Source organism: Bufo gargarizans, chromosome 5 (assembly GCF_014858855.1).
Source record: "Bufo gargarizans isolate SCDJY-AF-19 chromosome 5, ASM1485885v1, whole genome shotgun sequence".
Lineage (NCBI taxonomy): Eukaryota > Metazoa > Chordata > Amphibia > Anura > Bufonidae > Bufo > Bufo gargarizans.
Window position 1 is genome coordinate 352,067,210 of NC_058084.1, and position 13,185 is coordinate 352,080,394.

A 13,185-nucleotide genomic window follows, 5' to 3' on the forward strand; every position below is an offset into this window, starting at 1 on the left:
GTGTGACACATCTGGTATCGCTGTACTCAGGAGAAGTTGGGGAATGTGTTTTGGGGTGTCATTTTACATATACCCATGCTGGGTGAGAAAAATATCTTGGTCAAATGCCAACTTTGTATAAAAAAATGGGAAAAGTTGTCTTTTGCCAAGATATTACTCTCACCCAGTATGGTTATATGTAAAATGACACCCCAAAACACATTGCCCAACTTCTCCTGAGTACGGCGATACCAGATGTGTGACACTTTTTTGCAGCCAAGGTGGGCAAAGGGGCACATATTCCAAAGTGCACCTTTCGGATTTTGCAGGCCATTTTTTACACATTTTGATTGCAAAGTTCTTCTCACACATTTGGGCCCCTAAATTGCCAGGGCAGTATAACTACGCCACAAGTGACCCCATTTTGGAAAGAAGACACCCCAAGGTATTCCGTGAGGGGCACGGCGAGTTCCTAGAATTTTTTATTTTTTGTCGCAAGTTAGTGGAATATGAGACTTTGTAAGAAAAAAAAAAGAAAAAAAATCATCATTTTCCGCTAACTTGTGACAAAAAATAAAAAGTTCTATGAACTCACTATGCCCATCAGCGAATACCTTAGGGTGTCTACTTTCCGAAATGGGGTCATTTGTGGGGGTTTTCTACTGTTTGGGCATTGTAGAACCTTAGGAAACATGACAGGTGCTCAGAAAGTCAGAGCTGTTTCAAAAAGCGGAAATTCACATTTTTGTACCATAGTTTGTAAATGCTATAACTTTTACCCAAACCATTATTTTTTTGCCCAAACATTTTTTTTTATCAAAGACATGTAGAACAATAAATTTGGCTAAAAATTTATATATGGATGTCGTTTTTTTTGCAAAATTTTACAGCTGAAAGTGAAAAATGTCATTTTTTTGCAAATAAATCGTTACATTTTGATTAATAACAAAAAAAGTAAAAATGTCAGCAGCAATAAAATACCACCAAATGAAAGCTCTATTAGTGAGAAGAAAAGGAGGTAAAATTCATTTGGGTGGTAAGTTGCATGACCGAGCGATAAACGGTGAAAGTAGTGTAGTGCCGAAGTGTAAAAAGTGCTCTGGTCATGAAGGGGGTTTCAGCTAGCAGGGTTGAAGAAGATAAAGTGAACCTGTCATCAACTTTATGCTGCCCATACTAACGGCAGTATAAAGTAGAGACAGGTGAGTTGATTTCAGCGGTCTGTCATTTAAAAGTTAAAAGTAAGTGGTTGCCGAGAATCAACATCACAATCATTGCAGACTAGGCCTGCAAAAGAGTCCTGGCCACCTGAGAAGAGTCATGGTTATTAATTTTTTTTTTATAATTGTATATTTATCAAATAATATAGAAATGACAATGCACATCTACAATAGATTCATGCACACTAGTACAAGGTAAAGGATGAAACATGTAAAGCATCACATTCATATTGATTGAGCACTTATAACACTCGATAATATTCAATGATGGAGAATGAAAAACCGAGCAGTAACCTAACAATAAAGTGTACTAAGAGAAACTGTGTCTATCTTTAATCAGTCCAAAGTAGGACTATTGAGCAACATATCCTAGAACAAAAAGACATCAAGTAGTAGTGAAGGTGTCTTAGAAACCCAAAAGCCCACAGCTGCTCAATAAGTAATGCTTCATCAAACTAATATCCAAAAGACAAGACAAGTAACAAAGACAATGACACGGGGGGGGGCACATCTTTCTCATAAGGTCGTTAAGGTTGCCTCGTGGCCCAGTAATTTTTTTTCCACAGGTCCCATATGGCGTTGAAGAGTACAATTTTGTCCTGAAACATGGCCGTGGAGTATTCCATTGTTCGGACTTCTGTCACCCTAGCGTACAAATCAGAAACCCGTAGCGGTTCAGGGCTTTTCCAATATCGGGAGATTAAACAACAGGCTGCTGTTAGTATTAATAGTAATAACTTAAGTGAGTGTTTTTTAACTTGAATGGGGACCACATTAAGCAGGAAGGACATAGGGTCAGGTCGGATTTCCAGTGCGAAAATATCACTCAGGAGGGTGCCTACTCCAGTCCGATAGGGGCGTATTTTGGAGCAGTCCCAGAAAATATGAGGCAATGTACCCCTATGCAACCCACACCTCCAGCAATCTCCCGGGACTACTGGGTTAATTCTATGGAGGAGCTCAGGAGTGTGGTACCAGTACATTAAAACTTTATATTGTTTTTTCTGGTGAAGTACCGACATAGAGGATTTCGCTGCCCTTCTCCATATAAGGCGCCAGAGTGCGTCCGGTAAGGCCTTCCCTAGGTATTCCTCCCACCGTACCATGTAGGAATGCCTTTGAACCCGATCGGGGAAGGGAGTCAGCAATATGGAGTAGATCTCAGAATTAGACCCTTCGCGTGTACCCCTTCTCTGCAAAGGCGTTCAAAGGGAGTCGGGAGGGAGACTGTGACCCCCGAAAAAATGGACTGTGCAAAGTGACTGATCTGGATATAAAAGTAATTGGAGGAGGAGGAGAAATCATATTTTGTCTGGAGGGTAGAAAACGGCAAAAGGTCCCTAGTGAAGGGGTCCACAATATCTGCAAACCGAAACACTCCCCGCTGAAACCATGGTCTCGTCGTGGACGTGGTAAGACTAGTAGGGAGCATAGGGTGATACAAAAAGGAGGTCATAGCGGATTGGCTAGAAACCAGAGGGAACCTACCACTACACAGTTGCCATATGAGTCTAGTGCAAGCCATGGGCCCTAAGAGGTCCTTAACTGGTAGGGTCTTGTGAGAACCGGACCATAGCATAGAGTTAGGATGTGTAGGAGCTAGCCAGAGTCTTTCTATCTGCATCCAGACAGAGTACGGGTGCAAGGAAGCCCAGGCCGTGACAGAACATAGTTGGGCCGCCCAGTAATATTTGGACAGATCTGGTATCCCCAGTCCACCCTGGTGCTTACTGGATAGAAGGACTGACCTTGGTATTCTATGACGTCTCCCCGCCCATATGAATCTAAGGAGGTGAGATTGAATGGATCTCAGATCTTTGAGGGGAACTACAATCGGTAAGGTCTCAAAAAGATACAGAAGCTTGGGCAAGATCGTAATTTTAGTCGCGGCAATACGTCCCAAAGAGAGAGTGGGAGAGCGTGCCACTTGTCCAGGAGACCCCTGATTTCTGCATATATGCGTGGGAAATTAGCTTTATAAAGGTCCCCATGCGTAAGGTCAACACCCAAATATCGCAGGGAATCCGTCTTCAAGTGGAAAGGGAAGTTAACCCTAAGAGAGTCCAGGGCCACCTGAGAAACATTAAGAGGGAGAGCCTCAGTTTTATGGGTGTTGACCTTATACCCTGAGAGCTGACCAAATTCCCGCAGGATGGAGTGGAGGTTTTGGTAGGGAAATATGAAGTTTGGTAAGGGTAAGAAAGATGTCGTCTGCATATAGCGATGGCTTAAACTCCCTGTCCCTGACCATAACACCTCTGATGTCTGGACATGCCCTGACTTTGGCCGCCAGGGGTTCGATACACATGGCAAATAATAGTGGAGATAGGGGGCACCCTTGTCTCGTCCTTTAGCAATGCGTATGGGTCGAGATTGAGCATGAGGTAGTTTGATTGTCGCTGTGGGGGAAGAGTATAGGCTACGAATGGCCCTAACAAAGGGACCAGAAAGGCCATATGTCTGCAAGGTAGCAAAAAAAAGTCCAACCTAAACCGTCGAATGCCTTTTCAGCGTCTAAACTAAGAAGTAGCGCCTCCTCACCTGAGCGAGATATGACATCTATCAAGTCAATGCTTCTTCGTGTGTTGTCGGCCCCCTGACGGCCTGGGACAAATCCCACCTGGTCTTTGTGGATCAGGGAGGGGAGAAAAACGTTTAGTCGGGAGTCTAGGGCCTTGGTGTAAATCTTAAGGTCTGAGTTAAGCAGGGCAATGGGCCTGGGGGTCTTTCCCAGGTTTCGGAATCATCGTGAGATAAGAGTGAGACATTGGGGCAGGTACTGCATTGCCAGTTAGAAAATGATTAAAAAGGGTTACGAAGTGAGGGATTAGTTCGGTCTTGAAAGTCTTATAATATTTATACGAGAAGCCATCAGGCCCTGGGGATTTACCCTCAGGTAGATGGTCCACCACTTCCCCTATCTCTTCCGGTGTTATCGGACTATTAAGGGCGGCAAGATCGGAAGCGATATGGTAGGGAGGTGACAGGAGGCCAAATAAGACTGGAGTGTACTATCTCTAAGTCTCTCATCTGAGGGGAGGTCGGAGGGTAGATTGTACAGGGAAGAGTAGTAGGTCGAGAACCTCTCTGCTATCACTCTGGGGTCATAGTGAATTGTTCCGTCATTCCCCCTAATAGCACTCGGACCCATTTGGGGATTGCGGTTCCTGAGTTGTCTGGCCAGCAAAGTATGGGGTTTGTTCCCCCAAGCATAATAACGCTGTCGTGTGTAAAGTAGTAATCTTGTTGACACGACCTAAAGCTAGACTCTTCAATTGGGCCCTAGTATCAACAATTCGTCTCAGTGTGCAGCGTGAGGGGTGAGCAGCCATCTTGTCTTCTAGGGTTCGCAAGCGAGACGTAAGGGTCTTGACCAAAGCAGTCGAATCCTTCTTTAATTTTGAGCTTATTGCAATACAATGTCCCCTCATGACCGCCTTATGAGCTTCCCACAAAGGACGGACATCCCCTACCGATCCCTCATTCAGTTCAAAGTACGTTTTCAGGTGTTCGCGGAGTTCCTCCCTAGTGATGGGCTGCTTCAGGAGGGAGTCATTAAGTCTCCAGTGGCATTGGCGAACATGGCCCGACCCGCTACTAATGTCGACCAGTACAGGAGCATGGTCAGACCAGTTGATTTGGCCCATGTCCGCTCCCTCCAATAACCCGAGGGTCGAAATGGTACCAAAGAGATAATCAATATGGGTGTGGGAACCGTGTGGGGCAGAGTAAAAGGAGAAGGACCTATCAGTGGGGTAAGTGAGGCGCCAGAGGTCGTATAGGGAGTATTTCCGTACCAGTTTACGAAAGTCCCTAGCTAAGCACTGCTGTGTTGAATGTACCGGTCTGCCCGGTAGCGCCAGGCGGTCCATCCATTCAGAAAACACTGCATTAAAGTCCCCACCCAAAAGGATCAGGGGCTCCAAAGAGTCCACGCACTCAACAAAAAAACTTGCGGAAGATTCCGCCAAGAAAGTGGATCTGTGAGGTATTTGGGGCATAGAGGTTACATAAGGTAATTGGTTTATCTGCTAAGTGGCCACGGAGAACACTATAACGCCCCTGCGGGTCTAGAATTGAGGATTCAATTTTGAGGGGACACTGTGCAGATCCCAAGATGGCAACCCCCGCCTTCCGACGGCTATGAGTAGCTGAATAAGCATAAGGGTACAGGTGAGAGGCAAAACGAAAGGAAGAGCTGCCATCAAAATGTGTTTCTTGTAGGAACACAATGTCCGCTTTAAGGGATTTCAGTTCCAAACGCAAGAGTTTCCTCTTGGCGTTGGAGTTGAGCCCTTAGACATTGAAGGTTATGCACCGCACCATGAGGGTATGTGATAATATATAATATATGCAGGGTACAGCTCACCGAAGGAATCCGTGTGTGTCGGTGGCTTCACACTAGTGGAACAACGGACCAAAGGCAAGGCTGAGGTACAGCATCCCCACAGGTATGGAAGTTTAGGCACCTATAGCAGGAGAAGAAAACACAATAGGGGGGGGGGGGAGACAGGACAAGACAACACAAAGTCAGACAAACAAGCAACAATAAGCAACTATTCCCAGGAATGCAATCCCTGCCAGGAGCAAATAAAGAAGCCCCTTTGGGGGTGTAAGTGTCGGAGAGCAACGAGATGAGGTCAGCCAAAGAGCAAACCACAGATAACTGGTAAATCAATGAACAACGGGATGGGCCCTTTAGATAGCCCGCACCATAAAGTAGCAACAATATATCAACAATTGGCTAAACAGTAATAATAAACAACCAATATGGGGATCTATCAGAGTCCAGCGACCCCATGAGTAGGAAGGAATAAGGGCGGGGTTCAGGACGGCCATGTCCTCCAGGCCAATGGCGGTCAGGCAGGTGGACGTTGCCCCGATGACGGAGGAGACCGCGGGGAAGAGGATGAACTTGTGCTGGGTCTTCTTTTCCTGGTTACAGGGGACCAGATGCGTGGTGCCGGAAGCGCTGGGGACTCAAACTCCCAATCCGACATGTCGGGTATAGGAATTCCGAGTGATTCGCAAAAGGGGTGGAGATCCAAGAAGGAACGGAGAGTCTCTGTTCTTCCTTGATGACGGACCACTAGGGCAAAGGGAAATCCCCAGCGATAGGCAATCTGGCGATTGTGAGGAGAGGTCGAAGATGTCTCCTTTTCTGAAGTGTGAACCAGGATAGGTCAGGAAACAATTGCACAGGAGCGCCATCAAAATCAAAGTTGCGTAGACATCTCGCCTTAGCCATGATGGCTTCTTTAAGGGTGAAGTCGTGCACACAACAAATTACGTCCCTAGGACGTGCAGCAGAGCCCTTGGGCTTGAGTGCTCTGTGAGCTCTGTCCAGCTTGATCTTATGCGAGGGTGGCTGTCCCAAGATCATGTTAATTATGGCTTCCAGTGTGGCAAAGTGGTCCTCATCCCTGGTAGCCTCCAGAAGGCCCGTACCCGGATATTATTCCGGCAGCCTCGGTTATCCAAGTCCTCTAAATGCCGTCCCATGCCCCTTAGCACAGCCGTTTGGGCAGTAATGGATTTTTGAAGAGTGGATATGTACTGCCTGGTGTCACCATGGGCATTTTCCGGGGAGTCCACCACGTGTTTAGATATCAGTGCGAACCGCTGCAATCTCAGCTCTGCAGGCTTCTGTAACTTCAGAGATAAGAGCCAGAAAGTCCTTCTTTGTAGGGAAACGGCTAAAATAACTCGCCCAAGATTGTGGGGGTTCAGACAGGGCTGGAGGGTCCATAACCATAACAGCAAGTGATGGGGGCTTGGCGATCTGACCCATATGTCAGAAGGGAGAGGAGAGCTGCTATCCCCCTGATCCAGTACAGGGGGGCTGGGGATGGCTTACTATGCCAGGGTTCATGCAAAGGGGCCCAAGGAATGCTAGGTGCAGGGGCCACAGGGGTAGCATCTCGTCCCCTAAAGGTAGCCACAGTACCTTTGTGCGTCACCTCCCCCTGAGGGGTGAATCCAGGAGTCGCCATGGCAGGATCCTTCCAGCAGCGGTTGGCAGAAACTCCAGGGCGGCAGGTGAGAGCTCCAGACCAGATGCTCTGCTCACAGAGACCGCAGGAGAGGATCCGGTCCCTCGGTGAGCTCCAGCAGGGGTTTGCAGCGCTGGATCTCGCTCACTGCTCAGAGCACGGGAGTCAGGCGGGGGAAGGGAGGAATGGCGGGAGGCCGTCTGTGTCTTGGCGTTGCGCAGTGGGAGCGCTGGAGCTGGAGCCTGGTCCCAGCACTGTTCGAGCGTCCTGGCAGGTGAGGGGGACCGGGGAGGAAGAGGGGTCTTCCTGGGAGCCACTTTTTTCCCCATAAGAGCCGAAACAGGCGAATCGCTGGCCAGAAAGCTGCGGTGCGGGCAGGAGCTGGTCTTTTAGGCGGCCATCTCAGTCGGCATACGGACACGCCCCCCGAGTCATGGTTATTCTAAAAATCCTGCTCTCCCTGCCCACCTGCTGATGACTGACAGTCTTCTACCTAGTTTTCTCCCTTTCTCTCTAGGGGGGAACTGCCAATCATCAGCAGATCGGTGAGAGAGCAGATTACTCATCTCAGGTAGATTTGACTCTTTTCAAGCTCTGTGCTACAATGATTATGATGCTGGTTCTCGGCAACCACTTTTAGTGATACAGCTGAAATCAGCATTTCTGTCACTATTTTATGCTGCCCTCAGTGAGATCTGCATAAAGTTGATAACAGGTTCCCTTTAAACCTCATTCACACATCAGTGTTTCCCGTACGTGTTCTTTGCGGACAGGAAACATCCCCATTCATTTGAATGTGTGTATTCACGCATTCACGGTCCGTGGGTCCGTGTTTTCAGCACGGATGCATGTCCTATCTTGGTCCGTGTTCCCGGATCCCTCACGTCTATTATAGTCTATGGATCCGTGAAAACCACGGATGCCATCCGTGTTGCATCCTTGTTTCATGGATCATTAAGAAGAGATGCTTTGAAAATTATTTTTCATCTGTTCAGTGTCAGTGAAACACAGATGCAACACGGACAGCAAAAAACTGACACACGGACCCAACACGGATGTAAATTGGAGTAAAGGTAACTGACTGTAGTTGTGAGTTATCCCCTCCTTTTCGTCTTCAGCTGTGTCATGTGACCAACAGTGACTCTTCAACTGACACGGTGTCTTATGTGTGGACAGGAAGTCAGTTCGATATCAGTCTCATAGGAATACATAGGGAAACTGACTTCCTGTCAACATATAAGGCTAGTTTCACACTAGCGTTTCTTAGATCTGTTAGGGAACAACCTGCCGGATCTCTCTGTATCCGGAATTGCTGGAAGCTTACAGGGATGCCGTCCTGCCTTATTAAACCTATGAGGTCTTCACTGTGTACGAGGGGGGCACCGTTTGAGGACCACTATGTATGGGGACACTTATGGGGTCATCACTATGTATGGGGACACTTATGGGAGCAGACACTATGTATGGGGACTCTTATGGGAGCATCACTATGTATGGGGGCCCTTAATGGGGCATTACTAGGTATGAGGGCACATAAGAGGGTATCACTATGTATGGGAGCACATATGAGGGATCCCTCTGTGTTGACGACCCCAGAACTGCATCAGTTGGGGATTCGGTGAGGTGAGCATTAAAGGGTTTCTACAGCGATCCTGTGAACTGTCACATCATTCTTTTCTTTTCTTACAGCATGTGCAGCCCCCGGGACAGTTTTCTTCTTGCACTACAATATTGCTTTAAGTATTAGCATATAATCAATCTGATTATCAATTTTAATGTCCAAATTGCACCAAATAATGAGTTGAGGTTTAATATATAGGTAGAACCATACAGATAGTTTAGTTTAAAAAAAAAAAACAATTTAGTGAATTTAATGCACATTTATTTTCCAGGTCAAAAAGAGGGACATTTAAGGAGAAAAGAGGAACTTGGGTCAAAAAGAGGGACACTTGGGAGGCAATAAGCCATCAAACGTTGAGATGGCGCCTGCTGCTGAGGGAAGCAGAAAGTGCACCATTCATCAGGGACACTGGGCCAGGTGTTACTGTCAGGGGGCACCGGAGGGACGTCACTTCTGGGGGCCTCTAGTACATCGGGGGTGCCGGAGGACTGACGTTCCTGCCCCAGTCACACGCCCCGTCCTCACCACACAATCCAGTCATTTGCGGAATGACTCACTCACCCGGTTTAGCAAGCCCCGGGGAGAGGTCGGAGGGCGCCGGGTGTGAGCTGCCCCACCCGGGCCGCACGAGCTACTTGCGATTGGCCCAGGGCGGGTGGGCGAGGCCTCGCCGCTGCCACAGATACGGGCTGTTTGGTTTCCTGGGTGTGCGGTGTGTACACATGTCCCGGGTGCCCGCTCTCCTCTCAGGCTGAGGCAGTGATGGAGACTCCTGGCAACAGGTATTCCCGGACCACAGGCTCCGCCGTCCTGCAGCCGCTCAGCGATGCCCTGCACATGCCCCTGGAGCAGGTGAGAGGAGCTTGTTACTGACTGCGCTCTGCTACTCCTGGCCTCGTTCTTCTTCACTCACATGTAGTATGGTATTTCTGCTGTCTTTCCTGGGCACAAGTCTCCAGCTTTTCCATATATATATAAAACTGATGGGAAGCAGTAAGATGCAAAAGTAATTCCTCAATATCTTTACCTGTATGCTCCGCTGCCACTCCTGCCAGCCATGTGCCCGCTGTGGTGATGTCACTACAGACAACATGCTGCCATGCCGGCGGGGTACCTAAAAAGTAGAGCTGAGCGAGCTGCGGAAAGATAACGATATGGAGAATTTTATTATATTTTATCCTTTCTGACATTAGTTTTCTATAGATAGCCCTTTAAGTGCCGGTCCACACAGCGGATTGTAAGTGCCGGTCCACACAGCGGATTGTAAGTGCTTATTCACACAGCAGATTAAGTGATCATTCACACAGCGTATTGTAAGTGCCGGTCCACACAGCATATTGTAAGTGATGGTCCACACAGCGTATTGTAAGTGATGGTCCACGCAGCGTATTGTAAGTGCCGGTCCACACAGCGTATTGTAAGTGCCGGTCCACACAGCATATTGTAAGTGATGGTCCACACAGCGTATTGTAAGTGATGGTCCACACAGCGTATTGTAAGTGATGGTCCACACAGCGTATTGTAAGTGATGGTCCACGCAGCGTATTGTAAGTGCCGGTCCACACAGCGTATTGTAAGTGCTCGTTCACACAGCGTATTGTAAGTGCCGATCCACACAGCGGATTGTGAGTGATGGTCCACACAGCGTATTGTAAGTGCCGGTCCACACAGCGTATTGTAAGTGATGGTCCACACAGCGTATTGTAAGTGCTCGTTCACACAGCGTATTGTAAGTGCCGGTCCACACAGCGTATTGTAAGTGCCGGTCCACACAGCGGATTGTAAGTGCCGGTCCACACAGCATATTGTAAGTGCTGGTCCACACAGTGGATTGTAAGTGCCGGTCCACACAGCGGATTGTAAGTGCCGGTCCACACAGCGGATTGTAAGTGCCGGTCGACACAGCGGATTGTAAGTGCCGGTCCACACAGCGTATTGTAAGTGATGGTCCACACAGCGGATTGTAAGTGCCGGTCCACACAGCGGATTGTAAGTGCTTATTCACACAGCAGATTAAGTGATCATTCACACAGCAGATTAAGTGATCATTCACACAGCAGATTAAGTGATCATTCACACAGCAGATTAAAGTGATCATTCACACAGCGTATTGTAAGTGCCGGTCCACACAGCAGATTGTGAGTGCCGGTCCACACAGCGTATTGTAAGTGCTCGTTCACACAGCGTATTGTAAGTGCCTGTCCACACAGCGGATTGTGAGTGCCGGTCCACACAGCGTATTGTAAGTGCTCGTTCACACAGCGTATTGTAAGTGCCGGTCCACACAGCGTATTGTAAGTGCTTATTCACACAGCAGATTAAGTGATCATTCACACAGCGTATTGTAAGTGCCGGTCCACACAGCATATTGTAAGTGCCGTATAGAGATTGCGCTTGGTATTGCCAATCACTCCCATGTGACGGATGGAAATGACATCACAGGCCGAGGAATTGCTGGAGCGCTACCGTGCCTTCCAACAGCTGATCGGCAAGATTGTCACCCCCCCACTGGTCATATATTGATGGCCGCTAGGACATCTGCAGTACCCAGGTCCCATAGCTCTCTGCGCTTTTATTATGTTAAAAAACAATTTTGATTGATATGCAAATAACCTGATATGAGTCCTGTATCCGGAGATGAGTCAAGCGGAAAGGAGCCCAGCACCGCCCCGCGTCCTTCGAATCTCCTCCTTGCTGGCTGACGTCACAGAGCTGGAGCGCCGAAATCTCGCGATGCGTGAGCTAGCGCATGCGCAGTGTCGGCATCATGTTCATTCCCTGTACTGACATCAGCACAGGGAACGAACTACGCTTGCGCTAGCGCGCGCATCGCAAGATTTCGGCGCTCCAGCTCTGTGACGTCAGCCAGCCAGGAGGAGATTCGGAGGACGCGGGCGGTGCTGGGCTCCTTTCCGCTTGACTCATCTCCGGCTACAGGACTCATATCAGGTCATTTGCATATCAATCAAAACAGTTTTTTAACACAATAAAAGCGCAGAGAGCTATGGGACCTGGGTACTGCAGATGTGCTAGCGGCCATCTAGCAGCCCATGTCCCCAGCTTTATGCACAAAATCCTGGTGACAGGTTTCCTTTAACACATGTGGAATTATATATATGTAATATATATACATAACAAAAAAGTGTAAAACAAATGAAAATATGTCATGTTCTTCAAAGTATCCACCTTTTGCTTTGATTACTGCTTTGCACACTCTTGGCATTCTCTTGATGAGCTTCAAGAGATAGTCACCTGAAATAGTTTTCACTTCACAGGTGTGCCCTGTCAGGTTTAATAAGTGGGATTTCTTGCCTTATAAATGGGGTTGGGACCATCAGTTGCGTTGTGGAGAAGTCAGGTGGATACACAGCTGATAGTTCTACTGAATAGACTGTTAGAATTTGTATTATGGCAAGAAAAAAGCAGCTAAGTAAAGAAAAACGAGTGGCCATCATTACTTTAAGAAATGAAGGTCAGTCAGTCAGAAAAATTGGGAAAACTTTGAAAGTGTCCCCAAGTGCAGTCACAAAAACCATCAAGCGCTACAAAGAAACTGGCTCACATGCGGACCGCCCCAGGAAAGGAAGACCAAGAGTCACCTCTGCTGCGGAGGATAAGTTCATCCGAGTCACCAGCAGCTCAGATTAGAGACCAGGTCAATGCCACACAAAGTTCTAGCAGCAGATACATCTGTAGAACAACTGTTAAGAGGAGACTGTGTGAATCAGGCCTTCATGGTAGAATATCTGCTAGGAAACCACTGCTAAGAACAGGCAACAAGCAGAAGAGACTTGTTTGGGCTAAAGAACACAAGGAATGGACATTAGACCAGTGGAAATCTGTGCTTTGGTCTGATGAGTCCAAATTTGAGATCTTTGGTTCCAACCACCATGTCTTTGTGCGACGCAGAAAAGGTGAACGGATGGACTCTACATGCCTAGTTCCCACCGTGAAGCATGGAGGAGGAGGTGTGATGGTGTGGGGGTGCTTTGCTGGTGACACTGTTGGGGATGTATTCAAAATTGAAGGCATACTTAACCAGCATGGCTACCACAGCATCTTGCAGCGGCATGCTATTCCATCCGGTTTGCGTTTAGTTGGACCATCATTTATTTTTCAACAGGACAGTGACCCCAAACACACCTCCAGGCTGTGTAAGGGCTATTTGACCATGAAGGAGAGTGATGGGGTGCTGCGCCAGATGACCTGGCCTCCATAGTCACCGGACCTGAACCCAATCGAGATGGTTTGGGGTGAGCTGGACCGCAGAGTGAAGGCAAAAGGGCCAACAAGTGCTAAGCATCTCTGGGAACTCCTTCAAGACTGTTGGAAGACCATTTCAGGTGACTACCTCTTGAAGCTCATCAAGAGA

At 47.9% G+C, this 13,185-nt stretch overlaps 1 protein-coding gene across 1 annotated transcript in view; it reads left to right on the forward strand.

Moving 5' to 3' along the window:
- The first annotated feature begins 9,378 nt into the window (after window positions 1–9,378).
- Window positions 9,379–13,185, forward strand: part of MBOAT1 (membrane bound O-acyltransferase domain containing 1) — a 62,650-nt gene continuing 58,843 nt past the window's right edge. Inside the window, exon 1 of the mRNA XM_044294194.1 lies at window positions 9,379–9,665. Within this exon, the coding sequence (XP_044150129.1) occupies window positions 9,576–9,665 (90 nt within the window). The 5' untranslated portion in view covers window positions 9,379–9,575. The remainder of the gene's footprint in view (window positions 9,666–13,185) is intronic.